The sequence below is a fragment of the Lissotriton vulgaris genome, chromosome 7 (genome assembly GCF_964263255.1).
Source record: "Lissotriton vulgaris chromosome 7, aLisVul1.2, whole genome shotgun sequence".
Taxonomy (NCBI): domain Eukaryota; kingdom Metazoa; phylum Chordata; class Amphibia; order Caudata; family Salamandridae; genus Lissotriton; species Lissotriton vulgaris.
In genome coordinates, this window is record NC_141695.1 from 695,917,035 (window position 1) to 695,942,099 (window position 25,065).

General features: G+C 45.2%; 1 protein-coding gene across 3 annotated transcripts in view; it reads right to left on the reverse strand.

Moving 5' to 3' along the window:
- Positions 1 to 25,065, reverse strand: part of BPTF (bromodomain PHD finger transcription factor) — a 1,660,779-nt gene that overhangs the window by 527,282 nt on the left and 1,108,432 nt on the right. For all 3 annotated transcript variants that reach the window (XM_086930929.1, XM_086930930.1, XM_086930928.1), the window contains exon 24: positions 22,241 to 23,235. In XM_086930929.1, coding sequence (XP_086787055.1) covers positions 22,241 to 23,235 — 995 coding nt within the window. The remainder of the gene's footprint in view (positions 1 to 22,240; positions 23,236 to 25,065) is intronic.

Genomic DNA, 25,065 nt, shown 5'->3' on the forward strand with positions numbered 1-25,065 from the left:
GATGGCGCGTGTATTAGCCAATCGTCCAGATATGGGTACACATGGATGTGTTGCCTTCTGAGATGTGCCCCCACTGTAGCTAGACATTTGGTGAAGACGCGTGGAGCTGTTGTGACACCAAATGGTAGTACTTTGAACTGGTAGTGCTGTCCTTGTATGGTGAACCTGAGATACTTTCTGTGAGCAGGGTGTACTGGTATATGAAAGTATGCGTCTTTGAGGTCCAGAGTTGCCAGGAAGTCTCCCTTGCGGAGCAATGGTAAGACTTGCTGGAGAGTGAGCATATGAAAATGCTCCGACAAAATGTACAGGTTGAGGGGCCTGAGGTCCAATATTGGTCTGAGAGACCCGTCCTTCTTTGGAATTAGGAAGTATAGGGAGTATACTCCCGTCCCTTGATGTTGTAGTGGGACTGGTTCTATGGCCCCGTTTTGCAGCATACTGATGACCTCTTGCTGCAGTAGTGTTATATGTTCCTGTGACATTGGACGGTGCACGGGTGGTATGTTGGGTGGGGTTGAGGTGAGTTCTAGGCAATAGCCATGTTGGATAATTTGCCTGACCCACTTGTCTGTAGTGATATTTAACCAGATTGGCAGAAATTATTGTAGTCTTCCCCCGACCGGTGTTATATGGTCTGGGGGTAGTGCCAAGAAGTCACTGTTTGGTGTTAGTGGAGGATCTATTTGCATTTCCTCCGCGACCCCTTCCTTTGGCGTTATTGCCTCTGTATCCACCCCTGTTAGTATTTTTGCTGTATGTGGATTGTGTGTTACTCTTGTAGCTGGATGATTGCTGTGATGTATTACTTCGCGCTCCTCCTCTATAACTGAAGCGACGAAAGTAGCCCCGGTGTTGTTGGGACTGGAGAGCTCCCATGGACTTTGCTGTTTCCGCATCTTTTTTCATTTTGTCCAGAATTGAGTCAACTGCTGGACCAAATAAATACTCTGGGTTGATTAAGAATTGTGGATTGAACTTCATTCTTAAAGCCCGATATGCGGAGCCATGCGTGTCGCCTTAGCAGCACGCTTGTATTGATAGATCTGGCAGCGGTATCTGCCGCGTCTAGGGCACATTTAATTGAGGCATTGGTGATGAGCTTTCCCTCCTGTATAAGTTCATCTGCATGCTGTTTGTAAGGGTCAGGTAAGTGTTGGAGAATTTCTTCTAAGCTGTCGTAGTGTGCCCTGTCATATCTGGCCAGCAAGGCCTGTGTATTGGCAATTCTCGAGGAGTTTGCTGCTTGAGCAGCTACTCTTTTGCCTGATGCCTCAAAGATTTTTGACTCTTTGTCCGGAGGAGCAGCCTCTCTGGTAGTTTGGGAGTTTGCCAGTTTACGTGCGTTGGATACCACTAGGGAGTCTAGGGGTAGCTGACCCTTAATGTATGTAGGATATATAGGTGCAGCCCTATATTTCTTTTCAATTGTAGGGTTTATGACCCGTGCCCTAGCAGTGTCCTTAAAAAATGTCATGTGCGTGTTTTAAGACGCCCTTCAACATGGGGAGTGTTTTTACATGTCTCTCAGATGTTGTTAGTGGATCAGAGAGAAAGTTTTCTTCAATAGCATCAGAGTGCATATCTACATTATGGTAGGTAGCTGCTCTATCAAGTATGGAATTAAAGGCCACAGTATCTTCTGTGGGTGATGGCTTAGTTGGGTAAAGTGCAGGTTCTGTAATGGGCAGAGTCCCTTCATTGTCTGGTTCTCCTCCTGCACCAAATGGCTGTATGTTAGGGTCTCCAGTTGGGTTTTGTGGATAACCAAACCCTACATCTGCATCCTGATCTTCATCTGGGTTGTAGTCAGGTGAATTTGGGGCATATGGGGTAGTCCTATCTAGATTGATAGGTTCAAAAAGTATTGGAGAGGTAGCACAGTCCCTCCTCTTTTTGAGTGGTATTCTAGGAAAGTCTGCTATTGGCAAAGGCCTTTTCTTTTTTGTGTAAACGGTCACTATACCAGTTACTGGGTTAATATACAGTTTTGACTGGTCTTCTGTGTCGGTGTCTGGGTGAACAAACTCTTCCTCCACAGTTTTAGGCTTTGAGGAAAATTAAATTTTGGTCATGATGTGTTCCCTAGCGCGTACCCCACCGACTCCATGTACCAGCTTAAAGTGCATGTAACTTCCCTCCTGTGCCAGCTATGAAGACGCAAATACATTTGCGTCCACCGTTAACTTGTCCTCTTTCAGATCCACCATGAATGGATTATATAGTCCGTTCCTAAGTATGCTATGCTACCGTCTTTTTGTAGTACACTTTTCGTATTTTTCCTGCTCTAGCAAGAGTAGGCCCTGAATTCCTGCCATCTGAACCTCTTTTGTGGCTCCTGACTCTGCCCAGGCTACCTCTGTACCCGTGAACTCTGTCCTACTTTCAGCGCGGCCCCTCGCGCTCAGCTCAAGCCTGCTTTCTGCCAAGACTGACTATAACCTTCGAGTTATCTGTTCCGCTCCCCGAGAATACATTCCTGCCTACTAGATCCTGTAAACATCCTCTCCAGCTGCAGAGCCAAAGGGCCGACCCGTCTTAATGCAAGTAATTCATAGCCTCCGTTGCCATGCTTCCAAGGAAGGCCCCGTGCCCCCACGCTCTACATGTAGACACTCAGGCGCTTATACACGCATCCACAGTTAGCATAGAATAGCTTCTGCCCTAGAGACCTTTCCGCCCAGATAGTATAGTTCCTAAACATCAGATATCAGATATGATAGAAGTACAAGTTGATCTGACATGCCAGACTTCTGTCTCTTTCCGTCAGTGTAAATGTCAAGTCCCCTGCACCCCGTCAATCACACGTCATGCAGCTGCGCGCGCATCCAAGCTTCCGACTTTCTGCTGACATTGCAGCATTCTGTTAGCACCACCCCTTGGTGCCACCCACTTGCGTCACCTATCAGTGACGTTTCTAGCACACACCTCTAGTTCACGCCTAGTTTACGCCTCTTTATGATGTACTAGTACCACGTGTATACTGTTATCTTGTCTTCTCTCAGCTGTTACGCCTCTTACATTGATTCCTATGTATAAATCAAGTATATAAGCTATGTATTGATAATAAACGAGAGCGCGCTCATCTATCCCTTCTGACACCCCTGTGGTGGTCAGAACATGATATCCTGATTCCTTTAAGAGGAATAAAACCCTTAGAAACTCTAACACCACGGACTCTGTTTTCTTTCCTTCTGATTGAGTTATTATTGATTAAGTACTTACCTGCATAGAAATTAAGAGAGTAAATTAATTATTTACGTCATTTTTGGCGCCCGAATAGGGACCCCTCCCCCACCTCACGCGCCGGAAGGTGCGTTGCAATCCGTGTCCCCTGCCATCAGTTAGACGGACTACACGTGTACTGGCAGGATTTCCTGCATCCCCCTCTGACCCACGGAGGTGACGAAGACTGCGATCAGTGCCCAGACGAGGCGGTGAGGAGTGCGGAGGATCCCGACCAGAGCCCAGCCGAAAGAAGCAAGGTCCGAGGTGTGAAGAGGCCCACCAGTTTTCCGAAGTTTTCCGAAGTTTTCCAAAGTTTCCGAGTCGAGTCCAGTCGAGTTTTCCGAGGCCTTCTGTTTCCGTGCTTCCCGGTGAGTACCATTGCTGGGTCGTATCTAGACGGGTTTGGGTACGCAAGTCCGGTCTGCACTGTTTTTAGGCAGTGTATCTGTACTGTTTAGCAGTATATCAAGTATTCCGAATTTCTGCACTGTTACACCAGTGTATCCGTACTGTTGAGCAGTACATCTAGTATAGGGGGTTAGTTATCTATGTCTTCAATGTTTTTTTTATGTGATTAATGTTGTGGTATGAATGTGACTGTTCAAACGTGTATTATTGTGTTTCTTGTATCAACTAGCTGTAAACTGGTATTAGGGAATAAAGATCTAGTGTTCAGTAATAAGTAAACAAGATGCCGTTCTTTAACAAGTTAAAACAGATAGGAACTAGGAAAGGGTTACTGGAGGAAGAAATTCCTATTCCCCCTAGAGACACTCCAGGCAATTTTATGTATCAAAAACACGGCATAGATGCCATATTATATCTAGATTTATGGGCCGATTATACCAAACACCTAGACGAAAGACACAGATGGCCTGTTACCGGAACGTGGGATGCCGAGTGCATCATGAGGGTAGAAGAAGCATTATGGAAAAAGAAAGCTAGACAATCTCAGAAGGACGCCATAGAATTTTGGCGTAAGGAATCACGTAAGCGTGCTGACAAAGCACTCCGTAGAGAAGACAGACTTAAAGAATCAGATAAAGAGCAAGAAAACGAATTAGTTACTGAAGGAATCCGAGTAAAAACAGAACAAATAGACCGTGCCCGAAATAATCTTGTAAACGGTATGTATCTTGCAGCAGATGGCACATCTGAAACTGAATCAGAAATACCGAAAAACTTACCGACACCATTAGTTCCAACTAAAGTAATGCATAAAACTACTAAAGACATATTCCTGAATTCATATCTAGAGGATGTAGTACCAGCTTATACCAATCTGCCTGTTCGTGCCCTGCCTACTGACAGGGACGGGGGTGGCACTCCGCCCCCAGATCCGGTTCTGCCGGCACCGCGACAGACCCCCACTGTTCCGCAAGCTCCGCCACTTCCCCCACTCAAAACAGACCTACCGAAACCAGTCCTACCTGATCTTACTAAACGACAAATTCAAGTCCAAATCCAGACTCCGCGAAGAGATAATGCCCAAGCATCCGCCTCAGGAGGTGCGACAGCGGGTCTACAGACCCCGCCACCTACACACAGATTGCATTTAAGGGACACGCAGAATCCTTTCCAGTCTCCCTACTCATCCCGGCTTGACGCATTCAAAGATAGGATGTCAGTTTGTAGATATGATCCGGTACCCGGAAAAGATGATTTAATGGTATTAGCATCACTCCGATTAAGGTCTGCCACCGATAACTTGCTATGCTATGTAGGAATGCAGGACATTCTCGACAGACTATATAAGTTCGTACTGACAGGGAAAGACCCCGAAAGCGTTAAAGCTGCCATGCATAAACAGAAAGTCGACATTCAAGCACAGATATTACGATTTTTCATAAATTGTGTGATAAGAGAACGAGACAGGCCTGGGACAGATCAAAGTGAATTAGACGCATTAACCAAGTGAGGTCAAAATATAGCAGACGGAAGGCACGATAAAGGGGCTTGCATAGCCAGTATGTACCAGAAAATTAGAAAGGCAGTATTGACTGCACACCAGGAAGAGAGTGACAAAGCTTCCTCCGAGGAGGAAGATGAACACGAGGCACCAGGAAGATCTACAGATACCATAGCATATGTAGGTAGGGGAGCCTACCTTAGGAAAGGCATCCGTCCAGAAAGCAAGAGAGTTTTTTTCTCTGCTTTAACAAATCCGAACTCTTCTGAACATCAGTTCCAGGAAACTGATAAAAGGCTTCGAGACCGAGTGGGGTACCATGTACTGAACTCTATGGACGAACAGGAACTAGCCCGGTCAGCTGTATTATGGGCCGAAAACCCAGACGTATATAATGATGACACGTTAGTGCAGACATTCTTGAACCTTTCCCCAGAAGAGCAGAAAATAGCAGGTGTATATATGATTCAGCACCTCCTTATCAAGTTCAGAAATCATCATTCTGATCCAGGTCCCTTACACGAGACATTAGAAGCACTACTCATGGAAAGATGGAGAGGTTTTAGTACCAAATTAATACAAATAATTCTAGAGCAACGACGTAAGTATTACAACTTCCTAAGCTCCGAATATGTTCCCGCCCCGCCTCCAGAAAGAAAAACGTACCACATGCAATGCGGTAGTGGCATTGAAAGTCAGAATCCCTTACGAGAAGTGCACCCAGTTATGGGTACGGACCAACGCTTGAAGCGTGTGTATGTTCACACACCACTGACTAAGTTAGAACTGTTAGAAATGAAGAAATTAGTTCCGTGCCATGATAAAGACCCTGCAGGTTTTCACAGAGAGCTTAAAGACATGTTACTGATGGGAGATTACACGTATGATGATATTACGAAAATGTTGAAAGTACTGTTGCCCACGGGCATTTACGAGAAATTAAAGGAAAAGGATTGGGAGGTGGGAGAGTCAAAGATAGCATGGGCGGAAATAGAAGACGAAGAAAGCAAACGAGTCCCAGGGGTAGGCCTTGGGGATCTGACTAAAGCATTACCAGGTTTAATAGTACAGGTTTTGCCAAGATTATTGACAACAAGAAAGGAAGATTGGGACGCAATCTCGTCCTGCAAACAGAAACAAGATGAAGATACTAGTGACTTTTATTCAAGATTCGAGAAATGTTTCATCATAAATAGTGGTCTAAAAACTAGTAGCGAGTCATATCCACACCTTTTTGTAACAAAATTAGTAGAGAACGCCCTACCACTAGTTAAAAATAGAGTGTACAAGGTTGAAAGTACTTGGCAGGCAAATACGCCATCACAGATGTTACAAATGTTACAATATCACCAGAACAGAATAAGGGAAGAACAAGATCAGGAACAGAAACGTATGAAAGACACGAAAATGAAAATGTTAGTAGCACAGACGATTCCAGCCGAGGGTCACAGAAAAGGTGGGGCCCAGACCAATCATTCTGCCGCTCCCGTTAAAGGGACATGTAATTATTGCAAACAGCCAGGTCACTACGTACATGAATGTCCAGTCCTGAAACATAACATCGAGACAGGTAAAACTAAAGAAAGACCGCGTCCGCCTAGACATGAACAGGGTCATCAACAGACCTCACAGAACGAACAGCCAATGCAGAATACCCAACCTATGCATGATCAGTCCCATACAGTACAGACAGTAGCAGTACCGCAGCCACAGCATGCTCAGACACAGCCCGCTGCCGCAACCCGGCAAGTCTCACAACAGATGTACCAGTATGCCCAATCGGCATATCCAGATTATCAGCGATTTACATGAAACAGCCTAGAGAGGGAAGGTGATTTGCCTCTTATCGAAATTCCTGTAGATCAAGAAGGTCCTTATGTACATAGTCACGTATTAGGAAAAGACAGAAAGTTTTTAATTGACACAGGGGCAAGTCGCACTACTATAAGTCATAATGAAGTTCCAGGGGCACCCCTCTCAGGCTCACAGAATGTTTCCCTTGGTTTTTCAGGACAGCCTATTGTAAATGAAGTGTCAGAACCAGTACCACTAGCTGTGGGTCCATTATCTCGAGTTACAGATTTGTTACTTACGAAATCATGTCCAGAAAATCTGTTAGGAATTAAAACACTGAAAGCTCTAGGAGCTATCATATGCTGTTCCCCGGAGGGAGTCAGACTCTTTCTACGGGATTTCAAGGGTCATTATGTTCTACGTGACTTTGATGTAAGATTGAAAAATGTACCAGATCACTTATGGGCAAAAGGCCCAGCAGATGTAGGTTGTATGCATATCACTCCATACCGCGTAACACTCAAGACAGGAGTTGTTTTACCCAGAATCAGACAATACAAGTTACCACCCGATGCTGTAGTGGCTTTACTGAAAATAATTGAAGAGCTTATTGCCCAAGGAGTGGTCGTAGAGACCGACTCCAATATCTGTAATTCACCCATCATTCCAATTCTTAAACGTACAGACCGCAATGCACCGCCAGTATATCGGCTGGTGATTGATCTTCGAGAACTGAACAAATGTATTGTACCACAGTATCCTGTGGTCCCCGATATCTCCTCCCTATTGACTGCTATTGACTCAGAAGCAACGTTCTTTACTGTAATCGATCTCAAGAACGCTTTCTTCAGTGTACCTATTGACCCGGAGAGCCAATATCTCTTCGGATTCAGTTTAAATGGACGAAGTTTCAAATTTTCCCGCGCACCTCAAGGATTTACAGAAAGCCCCAGCATCTATAGTCAAGCACTGAAAAGACAACTAGATTGTATTCAAATGCCAGTTAATACCGCTTTACTGCAATACGTCGATGATCTACTGATCACCGCACGAAGTGAGCCCGAATGTGAACAAGCATCACTGACAGTTTTGCATTTCCTGGCCGACAAGGGACACAAGGTGTCCCCTTCAAAGCTACAATTCTGTGTTCAGCAAGTTGTGTACTTGGGTCACTTGCTGTCCAAAGTGGGGAGACAGCTCACTCCCGATCGCATTCAGTTAATTGTAAACATGCCACGACCCCAGACACAAAAGGAAGTGCGGGCCTTCATAGGCCTCACCTCGTACTGCAGACAATGGATTCCTCAATATGCATTTCTAGCTAAACCACTCATTCAGTTAACAACCCAGGAGGCAGCGACTTCGACTGTCCTCCCTTGGACTCAGGAACATACACAAGCCTTTGAGGAATTAAAGAAAGCTTTATGCCAAGCACCAGTTTTAGCAACACCATGTTACAGCAAACCGTTTACACTTTTTGTTACAGAACGTGACGGTACAGCGTTGTCTGTCCTCACTCAAGAGCAAGCAGGTTCACATAAGCCTTGTGCTTATTTTTCAAGTACATTGGATTCAGTAGCTCAGGCACTCCCTGCATGTTTAAAGTCAGTAGCAGCAACAGCGTTAGCAATAAGACAAAGCGATTCAATTGTTTTAGGTCATCAGTTAACGGTACAAGTTCCACATTCTGTAGAGGTTCTGTTAAACAGAACCCAGACTCAACACTTGACTATAGCACGACTTACAGGTTACGAATTGACATTATTCCAACCACACATAGAAATCAGACGCTGCAGTATCTTGAACCCAGCAACATTGTTACCTACAGTTATGACAGATCCAGCTCCACATGATTGTATAGAAATTATTAATGCAGTAACAAAGCCCAGACGAGACTTAACAGATGTTCCATTGACAAATCCAGACCTGACACTTTATGTGGATGGTTCATGTATGAGAACAAGTACAGGAGAGTTAGTGGCCGCGTATGCCGTGACCACTGAAACTGAAGTTAAAGAAACACATCGTATTGATACACTGTCCGCTCAAGCGGCAGAGCTCATCGCTCTGACCCGAGCCTGTATTATAGCCAAGAACAGAAATGTTAACATATACACTGATTCCCGTTATGCGTTCGGAGTCGTACATGACTTCGGCATGCTCTGGCAGGAACGAGGTTTCCTGACCTCTCATGGTACAAAGATACAGCACGGTCCACTCATTCAAGCACTGTTAGAAGCAATACATCTGCCTTCAGGCATATCTGTCATGAAGTGTAAAGCACATACTAAAGTCACAGATTCTGTTTCCCAGGGTAACGACCTGGCAGATCAGACAGCAAAACATACAGCACTGACTCACACTCGGACAACTGATACGATAAAAACAACAGATCCGACAAACTGCATGACAGTCAGGGATCCCACACTAGATGTTATTGACATTCAGACACATGCTACTTCAGATGAAATAAAGACATGGATCGAACTAGGAGGGATCCAGACAGATCAAGGTTGGATGACGAAGGGAAAATCTACATGGTTTCTCCCTGACTCTATGGTTCAAGTCATGATAAATACAGCACATAGTCCTGCCCACCTAGGAGAGAAAGCAATGCTAGACAGTTTGCAAAATCTCTGGAACAATAAACACTTACGAGCAGCCGCAAAACAGAAAGTGCGTACTTGCATGATCTGTTGTCAGTTCAATCCAGGTAAAAGCGTCCCTGTAGAGCAAGGTGGATTCCATCCTCCCGATCACCCTTTTGAAGTCCTCCAGATGGATTATATCCAGATGGACCGTTGTCGAGGATTTAAATATGTTCTCGTAGTTGTCTGTGCTCTGTCCCGCTGGACCGAAGCATACCCAGTCCCAGATTACACTGCTCCGACCACTGCCAAACAGTTGGTTCGTGAATTTTTCCCACGGTACGGCTTGCCTCGTGTCGTGTACTCAGATAACGGTCAGCCATTCTCGTCTGCCCTAATGAAAGAAGTTTCCTTGTTATTGGGATACCAGTGGAAGTTCCATTGTGTCCGACATCCAGAAGCAGCAGGCCTTGTAGAAAGGCATAATCAGACATTAAAGATCCGCCTTGCCAAGATATGTCAGGAAAAAGGGGTCGACTGGATAGTCGCCCTGCCGGTGGCACTATTCTATATGAGAATGGTCGCCCATTCAAGATCAGGGCTATCTCCGTACGAGGTGGTTTTTGGAAGACCACCGAATATGTGGGGGACGCCCATTCCTAAAAAGATAACCGATGTTGATTCTAATATGTTGACAGATTACCTTGCCTCCTTGATGTCTGCACTCCAATCATGTCGTTCACAGGTTGCCGCAGCCTTCCCTGACAACACTGATGTGAAGCCGCATGACGTCCGCCCCGGGGACGTTGTCCTCGTCCGAAACTTCGACAGGAAAAGTCCATTGGAGCCCCGCTGGAAGTCTCCGAAGACCGTCCTTCTTACAACAAAGACCGCAGTCAAGTTGGAAGGCAGAAAGGGGTGGGTCCACCTAAGCCATATCAAAACATTCCCAGGACTGAAACCGGAACAAGACACACCCACCCCCACCAAAGACTATGATAACAAAGACTTTACCGAAGTTAAAAGAGAAAAGACTCCTCAAGAACAATATCGTATGAAATTGCGATCTAGCAAGTCAGACAGTTTAATTGTTTAAGTCCTCCCCTAGGTGAATCGGTTAAATAGTTTCTGACATGTATCCCCTAGATCGAGTTAGAGAGAGAGAAGAAAAGAAAAGAACATATTGCAAATCACTTCGTAGTCACTGCATAGTGACACTAATAATTATGTTTATTCTCAGTATTTTAATCATTGTTGCTAGCATCTTGTTACCCATATATTATCCTATTTTCAAGCGTGAACAATCTGCTTACAATGTCTCTGCTGAACACACGTTTAGTGAGTTACCTCCTCATGAGCTTTCCTACAGACTCGCGCTGCGCAACAATACATTCATTAGTATGTTACATCATTCTCATCAAACTAACAATGCTACAAATTGCTGGATATGTGGCCGACTCCCTCCCTACCAGAATTACAAGGGAGCCTTGCCTCTCTTTCCGTACCCGTTCTCTCACAATGGCTCCTGCGGAGCATGGTTTAAGATAATTAATTCTTTAGATCCCGACATTGCTGTTTTCGATGGGGGTTGGGTTTGGGGAAACCTGAACTTGGTCCTACTAGACGTCTGTTACCCAGATAAGGAGGGACTCCCCACTAGAATAGGAACTGATCTAGAAAATGAAGTATATGGATTAGGTAATTATACAATTAGCCTTATGATTCTTACTGTCGAATCCGAAGCCACACCAGTTCTACCCATTATGTCAGTACTGCCAGTCACTGGTGAATTATCTATCAAGAAGAAAGGTTCAGTACACTTAGGTCATAGTAAATGCACTACTGTGGTCGAATTCAGTGATGATGGAAAATCATCTTTCAAAACTACCAGTCATTCTTACTTTGTTTGTGGTCATACCGCATACATTCGTCTACCTCCAGATTGGGATGGTACATGTTACATTGCATTCCTCCTGCCACCTGTTTTCCTAGCTCCTCCTGATTATCACAGAAATAGCAATCTAGTAAAGAACAGACCCAGAAGAGACATCCCACTTGTCGACTACACAGAAACGGCATGGGAACAGTACACTGACTTTAATAAAGGATTCTTTTTCTTTTTAGGTCCTGTCCAGAATAGTAAATTAATACGCAGATTAACTAGAACACTTGAAGCCGTAGTAAATGAAACTACCTCAGCCCTAGGTAACTTAACAGAAGAGCAGTCCGCTATGCGGGTTGTTGTCCTTCAGAATCGTCTTGTAATTGACGTCATCCTGGCAGATAGAGGTGGAGCCTGTAAGGTCATCGGGTCAAGCTGCTGTGTTTTCATTCCACAAAATGCACCCTCTGTATATCAAGCTATCACCCGTCTCCATAAGATTGCAAATCAGATACATCAGACTCCAGGCACCTGGACTTGGTCCGGTTGGTTCTGGACAACGTTAACAGCTTGGGGATGGAAGATCCTATCCTTCCTAGGCATTGGCCTAGTCCTAGTATTCAGTTGCTGCCTGTGCCTGCAGTGTGGGCCAGCGATTTGTGGACTGTGTGCCACCTCTTGTATTGAACATTCCAGTTCTCATTCAAAACGTAACCGAAAGAAAGAAGAACAAATGATGTTACAAGAACAGACTGATCGATTCATGAGGATCGATATTTCATGAAGGGTCCGTAGGGAACAAGGAGGGAATGAGGAAAATTAAATTTTGGTCATGATGTGTTCCCTAGCGCGTACCCCACCGACTCCATGTACCAGCTTAAAGTGCATGTAACTTCCCTCCTGTGCCAGCTATGAAGACGCAAATACATTTGCGTCCACCGTTAACTTGTCCTCTTTCAGATCCACCATGAATGGATTATATAGTCCGTTCCTAAGTATGCTATGCTACCGTCTTTTTGTAGTACACTTTTCGTATTTTTCCTGCTCTAGCAAGAGTAGGCCCTGAATTCCTGCCATCTGAACCTCTTTTGTGGCTCCTGACTCTGCCCAGGCTACCTCTGTACCCGTGAACTCTGTCCTACTTTCAGCGCGGCCCCTCGCGCTCAGCTCAAGCCTGCTTTCTGCCAAGACTGACTATAACCTTCGAGTTATCTGTTCCGCTCCCCGAGAATACATTCCTGCCTACTAGATCCTGTAAACATCCTCTCCAGCTGCAGAGCCAAAGGGCCGACCCGTCTTAATGCAAGTAATTCATAGCCTCCGTTGCCATGCTTCCAAGGAAGGCCCCGTGCCCCCACGCTCTACATGTAGACACTCAGGCGCTTATACACGCATCCACAGTTAGCATAGAATAGCTTCTGCCCTAGAGACCTTTCCGCCCAGATAGTATAGTTCCTAAACATCAGATATCAGATATGATAGAAGTACAAGTTGATCTGACATGCCAGACTTCTGTCTCTTTCCGTCAGTGTAAATGTCAAGTCCCCTGCACCCCGTCAATCACACGTCATGCAGCTGCGCGTGCATCCAAGCTTCCGACTTTCTGCTGACATTGCAGCATTCTGTTAGCACCACCCCTTGGTGCCACCCACTTGCGTCACCTATCAGTGACGTTTCTAGCACACACCTCTAGTTCACGCCTAGTTTACGCCTCTTTATGATGTACTAGTACCACGTGTATACTGTTATCTTGTCTTCTCTCAGCTGTTACGCCTCTTACATTGATTCCTATGTATAAATCAAGTATATAAGCTATGTATTGATAATAAACGAGAGCGCGCTCATCTATCCCTTCTGACACCCCTGTGGTGGTCAGAACATGATATCCTGATTCCTTTAAGAGGAATAAAACCCTTAGAAACTCTAACACCACGGACTCTGTTTTCTTTCCTTCTGATTGAGTTATTATTGATTAAGTACTTACCTGCATAGAAATTAAGAGAGTAAATTAATTATTTACGTCAGCTTTGGTGCAGTAGCCTTTGGTTTGGTTGTTTTCGGGTCGATCTGTTTAGTGGGTTCGACCGTTTTTAGTGGTTGTTTTGGACTTTGATGTTTTTCGACAGGTTTTATTGGTTGAACGTCTTTGGCTGGCTTCACCACCTTTTTCGGACCGAGCGGTTTGGTCGGTTCGACAGTGTCTTTAGGTGTTCTAGGTGTTTGAGGTCTCGGCTCGGTGCCCTTGTTTGGTTCGAGGTGCTTCGGCTCGACCGCTTTATTCTGTTCCACCCTAGGTTTCACTTTCGGTTCGACGTTAGTTTTGGGCGTAGGCCTTTTACTATCGTCGACTGTTTTTGTCCCCTTGTCGATACTCGATGCTACTTTTCTCGATTCGACTTGCTTTGTTTTTCGGGTTCGATTCGATGTGCTTTTGCTTTGGCGTCGAATCGACGGTTTTTGGCCACGATGTGGAGTCGACGGATTTTGGCTTTGAGTTCGACTCCAATAGCTTTGATCTCCGATGTCGACTCGACGGTCTTTGGCTTCGAAGGCTGTGTTGGAGCTACGGCCTTCGGCTCGATGACCATCTGGTTAAACAATTTTGCTTCGATGACTTTCTGCCCTAAGACGGTGTTGTTGACGAGTTTCGGTTTAAATGTAACCGGTACCGTATGGAGTGTCTCAGAGAGCTCTTTGGATATGTTCTTAGCTGGGCGGTATAGCGGGGCTGTAGAACTAGAATGTTGATCTTGGCTAAGGCCTGCTGGTGATGCCTCGACCGGAGTCTCTGATATCGTTACAGTGTCTATATGGGGCGGTGTACTCACGGTTCGCCCCTCTTCGTCATCGGAGTCGTCCTCAACAGCTACGATGTTTTGATAGTCTTCCTCAAGATCGATGATTTGGTCTTCCTCGAGGTAGTCATGGGAGTCGTGCTCAGAGTACTGTTCTTCGTCTTGATCCAATTCTTCAGCGCTCGCTAGTTCTTCCTCATTGTCTAAGATATTATCGGGCTCTGGCGCCAACCGCTGCATTTCTTGCCTCGCCGCCCGTCGATTAAGGATAGTCTTTTTTGACCGGAACTGGACACAGGCCAGGCAACTATCTTCTTTGTGATCTGGAGATAGGCATTTGTTGCACAGGGGATGCTTATCTATGTGTGGGAACTTCGAGTTGCACTGCGGGCAGTATTTGAATGGACTTCGTTCCATCGACGGCTGGTCCACGTGGTATCGAGAAGGCCTCACGCCCTGATTCGACAACTGAAGTGCAATAGATGTTCAAAAAGTGTATCGGTACCGAGCGCTAAACAATACCGACGGATCCGAAGGCCTTTTGGCCTTTAGAGAAGAGTTTAGTTAGTTATGAACTTTGAGAGTTGGAAAGTACATCCGAACCCAATGGCGGAAAAAAAAACAATCTGAGGATGGAAAGGATGCCCATGCGCACTGTAGTCCGAAGGAGGAGCCACCTATCTCATGATACTTCGAAGACTCTTCCAGGACAACAATGTGAAATCATCCAGACCCAACACTAGGCGGCGATCTATGCACAGATATGAATTCAGCAGCCCACATGCCTCGAACAGGCAGTAAATACATTCTTTATGTGGATCCTCAAAGTGCAATCACTTCTTCCCACATGAATGACAAGGCAAGAGCAAGCTTTTCTTTGAAGAATCAGACATAATTTTTCACAAAGAAGTTAAAGTTAAGGAAAAAACTGAGCAGAGCTCAGGGAGACTCCCTGTCACACAAGGTGAAGTAGAAAATTTGAGGGTTTGCCTCTCTGTGGAAGGTTCTAAGAGGGTGCTGCAGCCTGATTGGCTGTGTTCCAAGTTTGGTTCTTTTTGCAAAAGGACTAAGATAGGCTAATGTAGTGACTTTGCTGTCCATAGTGGCCTATTGTGTAACTTTATTATGACTATCATGTATATGTTTTTTTGTACCGTGATCCTCCCACCTCGTCGGCAGGGATGATTCTAAGCATGTGAATCGATGAAAGATACCCCAATACAGGATAAATTAGGTTAACTCCTGGGTAGCATCAGGCTTTATGAGCTTGGAACACCAATGGTTTTTGAGAAAATTAATTCAAACACTGACCATATATATTTTTTAATTCTCAGGAGAACACCACCCTCTTTCTAACACTCACAGAAGTTAGACTCACTGACTTCTCTTGTTCGCTGCAATTCAGGGCAAGTATTTCACACCACCACTCAAAACATTTCCAGCTGCCACTGACTCATTTGCTGCATTACCCTCCATCTCAATGAGTTGGACCCAGAAGCTCAGAATCCTGTGGGCTACCCTCAATCCTGTGTGTTCGGACGTCAAATGTCTGTAACACACTGCCCTGAAACTTCAAAGCTCTGCCCACTGAGCTGTCTTGGTGGTGTTCAGTGTTGGCATTGAAGGCCTTTGTCACACTGCCCTCAAATGACGTTATTTCAGCGGTGCAAAGCCTAATGCACCAGAGAAGAAGCCTTGTGCCCCAGTTGTGTGCTTTTGTTCTTCTCACAGGAGCGATTGTGTTGCGCCTCTTTGTCTGCTCCAAGAACTGCCATCAAGAAATATGGGGAAAACCCTAAGCCCAAGAGTTCCCGCTGTACTTAGATGGGAGGTATGAAGTGGGGGAAGGGTGGTGGGGAGAGGCATCACTAACAATGGCGAGATGGTGGATAACAACCAGTGGCAGATAAACACCCAGAGCCTTGTGTTGCGAAAAGGTTCCAGTGCTCACCTCGGCCTTAAAAGAAAGGCCTGGCGTGTTTACCGGGCAAGCCGTTAAAGGAAAAAATGGCAGGCGGACCTTTCACGGGCCTCAGGGTAGGTAGCCCTTCACAGCAGGCCTGCACGCTGGTGCCCACACTTCAATGGGGGCAGTTGAGCTTCGAGCGTCGTGTCCGGTGTGCGTGTGTGCGCTGTGGGATCAGGTGCCAGTTCAGGCTCTGTTGTACTGGAGGAAAGCACTTTACAAGCACAGCCGCGGGGAAACGAAAAAACAGATGACCCTGCGCGCGCGGCCGTGAAATCAAAACAAGACTAGTAGTGCCTTGATGCCCGCCTCCAAGCAGTGGCTTGCGTTTGCTGTGAGGGAGCACGTGGGCCTCAAGCTTCAAGCCCGCGATAATGTTGGGTCAGTGAGCCCGCGAGTGGTGCACGCGCCCTGCAAAGACACAAGATGAAAAGAAAAAAAAGCCTGCAAGTGGTGTGTGCGAGTGCGCAATGCAAAGAATTTAAGGAATGCAGCAGGCACAGTGTGGGGCCCCTGGTAGCTCCCGAGCTACTTAGACCAGGGGAGCGAGAAGGCAGGACATGCACTTGCCTTTGGCCAATTGCGTGCTGTCTTAGAAAGACGCATGCAAAGGCCAATAGCGTGTGAGCAAAAGAAAAAGTTGGCCTCACAGGGCAGCGCATGGGCGCTGGCTCAGGCGAGACCTAAATAGAACACTTGGGATTATTAAAGTATGCCCTGTAAACCAAATAAGGGTCGTCCAGATTTTTTTCATGGTTTGCCCTTACATTGGCATCGGATGGTGAACTTCGCAGCATCCCTCCCATCTGCAACAGCCTTGGAGAGCACGTCCTGGACCTCCTCCGGGACCGCTGGCAGTATCTGTGCAGCAGGAGGAGTAGGCACAGGCGCACAGCGTAGGGTTAATGGAATAGTTCAGGAAAATTTAATGAGCGGTTGAAGGTGGGTAAAGGTGCTCTGACAGGCGACGCAACCGTCCGTGTGCGTCAAACTATTATCCTAAGGTGCGTGCGCTACGTGGGTACGTGGGCGCATCCCTGTGTATTAGGCACACTTATTGAAGTTCAGATTAACTGACTCAGGTACAGTTCAATCGAAAGAAGTTCAAATAAAGAGTTCAATGGTGAAGTTTCATTATTTGTTGTATTTGGTAAATTTCACAAATATTTGAAAATGCGTTACATCACGCTGTATTCAAAGTAATTCAACGATGCTTCAACAAATGCTCCAATGCATTTCGGACTGGGATAGTCCTTTATCAAGGAGCGCTCCGGGAGGATACAAAAGATGCAACTTAGATCAACGGTCACTGGGTGTAATAAGTTACAGTGAAAACATGCTAAGTGACGTGATTATCATGCAGGTTAAGGGCAGTGCAGATGCGAGTTGTGATGGGAAAATAATACAAAAATGGTGAAAGTCAACGGTAGGAAGGTGAGATTTGTGACCTTTCCTAACCCCGTCACAAATCTCACCTTCCTACCGTTGACTTTCACCATTTTTGTATTATTTTCCCATCACAACTCGCATTTCACCTTCCAACACTGTTTTTTCATTTTTTCGTAACACACGTTAAAATCTGCACTGCCCTTAACCTGCATGATAATCACGTCACTTAGCATGTTTTCACAGTAACTTATTACACCCAGTTACCGTTGATCTAAGTTGCATCTTTTGTATCCTCCCGCAGCGCTCCTTGATAAAGGACTATCCCAGTCCGAAATGCATTGGAGCATTTGTTGAAGCATCGTTGAATTACTTTGAATACAGCGTGATGTAACGCATTTTCAAATATTTGTGAAATTTACCAAATACAACAAATAATGAAACTTCACCATTGAACTCTTTATTTGAACTTCTTTCGATTGAACTGTACCTGAGTCAGTTAATCTGAACTTCAATAAGTGTGCCTAATACACAGGGATGCGCCCACGTACCCACGTAGCGCACGCACCTTAGTATCTGTGCAGCCACATCCTAAAGCAAGTGAGAATAGCAGTCCAAAAGGTACGTGGTGCTTCCAGACCACAAAGCCAGCCTGGCGACATAAAAGATCTTCTTTCCAAGATTGTCAAGTCTCTTTGATTCCCTGTCCGGGGGTGCGGTAAGGAATGCACCAGAATTTAAGTGGGGTGTGGAGGCCTGGACCACCAAGCTTTCTGAGGTAGGGTGTTGGGTGAGGAAATTTTTGTCTCCTGGGGCGGTGTTGGAGGGCACTCGTTTTATTCACAGGTCCCAAGCAGTCAGAAAGTGCCTCACTGAAAGGGAAAAGTGGTTCTGATGGGGACACTCCTGACTGAAGCACTTCTGTCAAGACATTAGTCTTGACAGCCACTGAGGGCAAGCTAAGGTTCAGGACCTCAGCTGCCCTCTACACCACCTTTTGGCTAAAGAAGCTCCCTCCTCTGTAGCAATGGTAGGCGGAGAAAGAATGCCAGTATCTGAAGAAGTATCCGGTCTACTGGCTTCACCCATATTCTCAGCCCCGTCCAGCTGTTGTTCATAAGGCTGGTAATTCTTTAGGGTCCAGCTAGCGCTCCCAATCCTCACCGAGTCCTAGTCTGTAAGAATAGGGATTCAGGCTCAGGTTGGCGCCGGTGTCTGATGACTCCCCTATGGTTCCATGCTGCAGTAGGGGATGAGGATGGAGTTTGGGATAAGAATGTTAATGGTGCCCGGAACGTTGGGGCCAACCAGGATCCATCTGTGGGACTTAGGAGCCCACCTGGTGCTGACCTGGATCCAGTAGGTGCCCCTCACAAACCCCTGGGGCCTAAAGGATTTCAGGAAGGAACAGGCCACCTAAAGATAAGGCCCATGGCCTCATAAAATTCTCCCAATTGGGAAGGGAAAGCTCTGACTCTCGGAAACTCGGGAGGCGTGGCGCTGACCCAGATACTGGCTCAACCGCTGAGCCAGGCCTTGAGGGGAGACCCTCCCTCAGCTCGTCGATTGACAGAAGAGTGCAGTCACAGAACGCTTCTACGAGTTCTTTTTGAGGGACTTGGACTTACCTGAATGCCTCAATGACTTTAGCTCCGCGACCACTCCTGGGGCGTTTCTCTCAACCGGGTCAATGAACTTTGCGGCGTTTCATGTTGAGCCGGCATTAGCTTGAGGGATCCCTCTATCAAGGCCTTCGGGTGTCTTCCATGTCAGTCTGCGCAGGCCTTCGGGAAATGGTCCTGCTCTAGACACCAAAGGCAATCAGGGTGCAGGTCCATAACAGACATCTGGCTTGAAGCCAGCTTTCTCGGATTACATCCCTACCACACCAAAAGGTCAACCTCAAAAAAGACTGACAAAACATTAAAAAAACCTAGTCAAAAAGTGACTAAGGGGTAGCTCTTCCCAGATATGCGCTGGCTGGGGCGGAAAGAAAAGAACAGACATCAGAGCGCCTAGGTGGCGCCTATATAGGCATCGCGAACGTCACTTCCAGTGCTGACGACGCCACGTGGAGCCGTATGATGCCACATACCAGCAGGCAAGGGTACTTCTCACGAAAAATTTCCGGATCCAGTCTGGCAAGTGGAGAATATTCTAAAGTAAGGCATCTGCAGCCAGTAGTCTCTATCAGATAAATGGCAGAGTCAAACCTCCCTCTGCAATATTTACAAGTCGCCCCTATGAGGGAGGCCTACCAAGCCTCTCATAGGGTTAGGGTGAAGCATATTCCACAGTTAGAACACGTATTTTAGGTGTTCTTGCAGTAAAACACAAACGTGTAATTTTTACTGTGAAAAAACTTGGTCGCCCAATTGGTGAACACAGGGTTACATCCTGCCCCTTCAGCTGTACTAATTACTGAACGATGCGACCAAAGTTGATACTGGAAAGAATTAAACAACTTGTTATATTAAGCCAGACTTGATTCTCAATTAGAAATTAATTAACGTGTTGCAGTCTGCAACTTTTACAAAGTTGACACTTCGCTGCCTTTAGTCTCCTGTGCCTTTAACAGCTGCATAAGAAGTCTGTCCCAAGACCGCTTTCTGCCTTCCTGGAGAGACGTGGTAATGAATCCCAGGAAAGGGGACAAAATAAGCCTGCACTGGGGAGAGGTGTCACATTCATCCTACACAAAGCCACACAGGTGCTGGTCCAAAAGGCAATCTTTAAAGGAGAAGCCGCCCTCAAAGGGCAAATGGGTAACATTTGGGATAGGGGCTTCTCCATTGTTTAGGTAGACAGGCTGGCACTAGGGAGAGGGAAGAAAAAATAGTTGTCAAACTTTTTCTTTCAGGGGAGTATAGCCCCATGAGTAGACACACATTTGGGTTGGGCTAGCGAGATCAGGAGGCCGAGAGAGGGGTACTGCTAACTTGAAGATGGGCAGAATGGAGAACTCGGGGATAGCCTCATGCCATACTTCACAGGAATTGGTCATCAGAAAGGAGGGAACCTATTAGCCCAATGGTTATCACCTGCATCCTACAGTGAGGGCATTTTCTGAGCATAAATGGTCACCCCAAACTCAAAGCTTGACTGGACTGGAAGAAGGACCAAAGAAATCCTGCCCTGCTGCACTGAGGGTCCAGGAAAGAGATGCTGCACTGGAGTGGTCTGCACCTGGTGAACCTAGTTGCTAGCGAAGGGGAAAAGACTGTGCCTGCAGTGACCTGCCTGTGGAGAAGTCGACTTCAGAGCCGTGCTGAATCAAGAGACTCCAAGGGTCATTTAGCTGACCTCCTTCAAGATTTGAAGAAGCATGATGGTGCTAGTTGGTAGCTGAGAATCTTTACCCCACCACCAAAAACCGCTGGACAGCACCAGAGACCAGGACCCAACGCTCAAAGTTGAACCTGAGTTTGCTGGACTCAGGAGAGGAGAACAGCTTGGTTCCCCATAAGACGAGTTATCGCCCACAGAAGGATATGGCTGTGACCGTAATACCGGGTAACTGGTAGCTAAGTAGCGACTCGACTTCTATAGAGATCCAAGAAGACTTCGAGGGACAGGACCGCTCACCCCCTCTGTGGACCATGGAGTAGCGGCGGGATTATACCAGTCGACCGGATCGCATCTTCAGCATCCTCGAGCATTCTTCAGCATCAATTATCCCTTGCATCAGGACCGGTTCCATAGGGACCTATAGCAAAGGGATAAAAATGCCAAGAACTGACTGAAGACTGCTTTTACCTTTGAGGTAATAGTTTCTGTGGACCATGCAGGGCCCCTGACTTGTCGCCTAAAGTAACCGTATTTACACTTACCCAAGTTTTTCTTTTAAAAAGAGTCTAATTGTGAAAATTCATTGAATTTGCAATTGCTTGTTCGCGGTTAAGTGAAAAGGTGCCTATTTATTATTCGTAGTAAATTCTGGCTCTCCAGAATCCTCAGGCAGATCTTTCTCATTGTGGTATCTAAAAATACAATATATTTTTATAAATTGAGGTCTCATTTCTTGAGCGTCAAATGTATTTCTTCTTCAATTGTTTTGGTGCTGTTTAAATGCATTACACGTGTTCCTTTGTGTAAGCCTGAGCTACAGCTACCCAGGGTTGAGCTAAAGTTTTTGATGGACAAAACAGACTGGACCTAAAGAGGGTGGTAAGTGCATGACATGTTGAGGTTGCACAATCATACCACATAATGCAGTCAATTTCCTCACAATAGGTTACACATTCTAATGAATAAGATGAATATATTTAACTTGGGAATGTTCAATGTAACAAATTCTAAGCAATGTAACTTGTAACACTTCTAAAACATATGAATCTAGGAAAGGTCTAATTTAGGGAAATTAATTTATACCTGCCTAAGTTTACACTTATGAACGAGTAAAAATTGGATTTCAGCTCTCGCTGGCAATAAGTAGCATGATACTCAAGAGCCAAATATAGCTGCAATATACATATCCAAAATCTCACCTCTTTCAACGCCAGTTTACAAGGCAAACAACTTCTATCTGAGGACACGTGGAATTCAAAATGTACATTGTTACCTTACGAAAGGAGGTTCAACAGACCACTGCTAGGCACTTCATTTCAGTCATTAGTACAAACAAGAAATAATTTAATATGGCATATTTATATGAAAGCTATAGTCAATATTTTGTAGCTTAAAAAGCCTTACCTGTTTCTGTATAATTTCACTCTGGTTAGAGGCCTGCAGGGTGTGCTCTCGTCTAACTTCAAGTTGCTGGTTCTTCTTCTTCTGCTGCTGCTCTCTAAGCTGCTGAATCCTTTGCAGTTGCTCTTGTACACTAGCAGCTTGCACAGTTACCACATTCTGAATCTGCTGGGTCTGACCTGGACTGGTTTGCTGAATCTGTACAGGGAGCTGAAGCTTAATCTGTTGTGGTGTAGGACCCTGCTGAGCTTGTATCTGAGCCATAACGTGAGGTGGAATTTGAGAGAGAAGTTGCATTTGCTGCTGAATTTGAGGTACACTTAAAACCTGTGCTTGAGGCTGTTGGATTTGTAGTTGAGGGTGAGAGGGGGATTGTACAGTCACATGGTTCACAGTCTGTGTTGTTGAAATAGTCTGTATTTGGTTTTGAAGGAGAGTATGAGGTTGAAACTGCGTTGGCAACTGTATCGGACTTTGATGTTGCAGTGAGGGTGGGTTATTAAGTGATACTTGCTGGTGATGCTGAGTTTGCACTTGTCCTTGAGATTGTTGGAGGGTGAGGGGATGAGATTGAATTTGTGGTAGTATACAAGTTTGTGCTTGGTTCTGAAGAGGAGACTGGCAATGAACTAGGCTTGAAGACTGGACAGTCACTTGAGGTTTAGCCGCTTGTAACATGGTTTGCTGTGCTTCTGATGGGAAAGGGGAATGACTTGTTGAATAAGTCTGAGCTTCAGTTTGCGTTGGGATTTCAGGTAGAGAATGAGCTTTTGTCTGCACAACTGGAGTCTGGCCTTGTGGCTGAGCTGTTTCTGTCAGTATCTGAGCCTGCAAATGAGTAGTCCGTGGCTGAAGCACTGGTAATGGATGAGGCTGAGATGAATTTGTTGGTTGGCTCTGGCCCGGAGAGACCGATTGAGCCACTGTTGTTGGCAGCGGTGCGTGAATGTGTTGGGCATGGGTTTGTTCACCTTGAGATGCAGTTTTCTGCTCTGCAGCTGCAGAAAATAAAAGTAAGGTTAATTAGAATCAAGTGCTCAAAGTCACAAAACCTGAACACCTGAATGTAATAATGAGCTTCCCACCCATTTCGTTTACATTTTGCTTCCTCTACAGTGTTCAATTTGGTTGTCTAGCAGACGATCCATAACACATCTTTGCACAAGACTTTTAAGAGAATCCAGGAAATAGCAATTTTAGCCCTATACGAATATCTGCCCTTTATTATAAGAAAACAAGTTACTGACCTGTAACTTTGGTACTCCAGTATTGGAAACCTTCATAGATTCACATGCTTGAATCATTTCCCGTCATTGAGATGGTATATATAAAAATAGCAATGCAAAGCCATTACAAACCAGAAACCAGGCCTAGTCCCATTCCAGTTTTGGAACATATTCACCTCTTTTTGTAAAAGAGATCCAATAAAATCAACAACCAATCAGATTAGCCTCACCCTCTGGAACCCAACTGAGAGAACCTGGGACCTTCAGATTTTCATAGCCATAGTGCCACATGGTAACCATAGGGATGCAGAAGGTCGAGCTTTCCCAGGGTGGGTCACATGCGAATCTATGAAACTTTCCAGTACTGGAGAACTGAAGTTTCAGGTAAGTAACTTGTTTTCTTACTCCAGTATTGGAACTTTCATAGATTCACATGTTTAAATCAGTGTAGCTACCAGTCATGAGCACATTTTTAGCTTTTTGTTATCCGGAACAATCATTAACAATGTACCAATAAGAGTAGAGAAAGCAAAAAGAAAAAACTCATTTTGTTAAATTGAATTTCTCTCCTTTTTTAAAAAAAAACTTGAACAATATAACAAATCTAACACACCAAAATTAGAGAAGTAGTAGGGAAACACATATATCCTCAAAGTTCATTGCAAATAACATACCCAAGTATGCATACATAAATAAACAAAATCAATAAACTATCAAAGAATGTGCGAGGAACTTATGAAGGAAAAGGAAGGAGGGAAGAGAGGGAAAGCTTACCGCTTACTGAAACAGGTTCCTCAGGACTCCTTGGCCCACTGCAGCGTCACTGCGTGTCGAAGAAGAAACAAGTTACTTACCTGTAACTTTAGTTCTCCAGTATTGGTAACTTTCATAGATTCCCATTGCTTGTATCATTCCCCGTCGTCGGAATGGGAGCCTCGGTAATAATATATATATATATATATATATATATATATATATATATATATATATATATATATATATATATATATATATATATATACCTAGGTAAATACACCCTAATAGGTGTAAAAAGGTAAAAAATTAGGCCTAGGCCTCATTATCTTTTGTAGCCTATTGGTGTCATTATGTAAAAAGACCCAAAGTCACCTTAGCAACCAATCAGATCAGCCTCACCCTGTAGAACCTTCCTGAGAAAGCTCAGAGCCTCAGATTTTCGTAGCCGTTGTCTTGCCACATAATCACCTAGCCCTAAAGTGAGCTTTCCCAGGGGAGGCGGGTGGGCGCATGGGAATCTATGAAAGTTACCAATACTGGAGAACTAAAGTTACAGGTAAGTAACTTGTTTCTTACTCCAGTATTGGAACTTTCATAGATTCCCATTGCTTGTATCAGAGTAGATAGCAGTTAGCATTCCTCAAACATTTCGTGCACAGTTACAGAATCATTACAAACCAATGATATCGCAGATTATAACAACCATAAAGCAGTAACAAGCATAAGAAACGAAATGTTTGAAAAAACAGGAGGAGGGAAGAGAGGAAAGCTCACCTCTTATTGGAAGAGATTTCTCAGGACTGCCTGTCCTACAGCCGAATCCTCCTTTGCAGCCGCCTCCAGGCA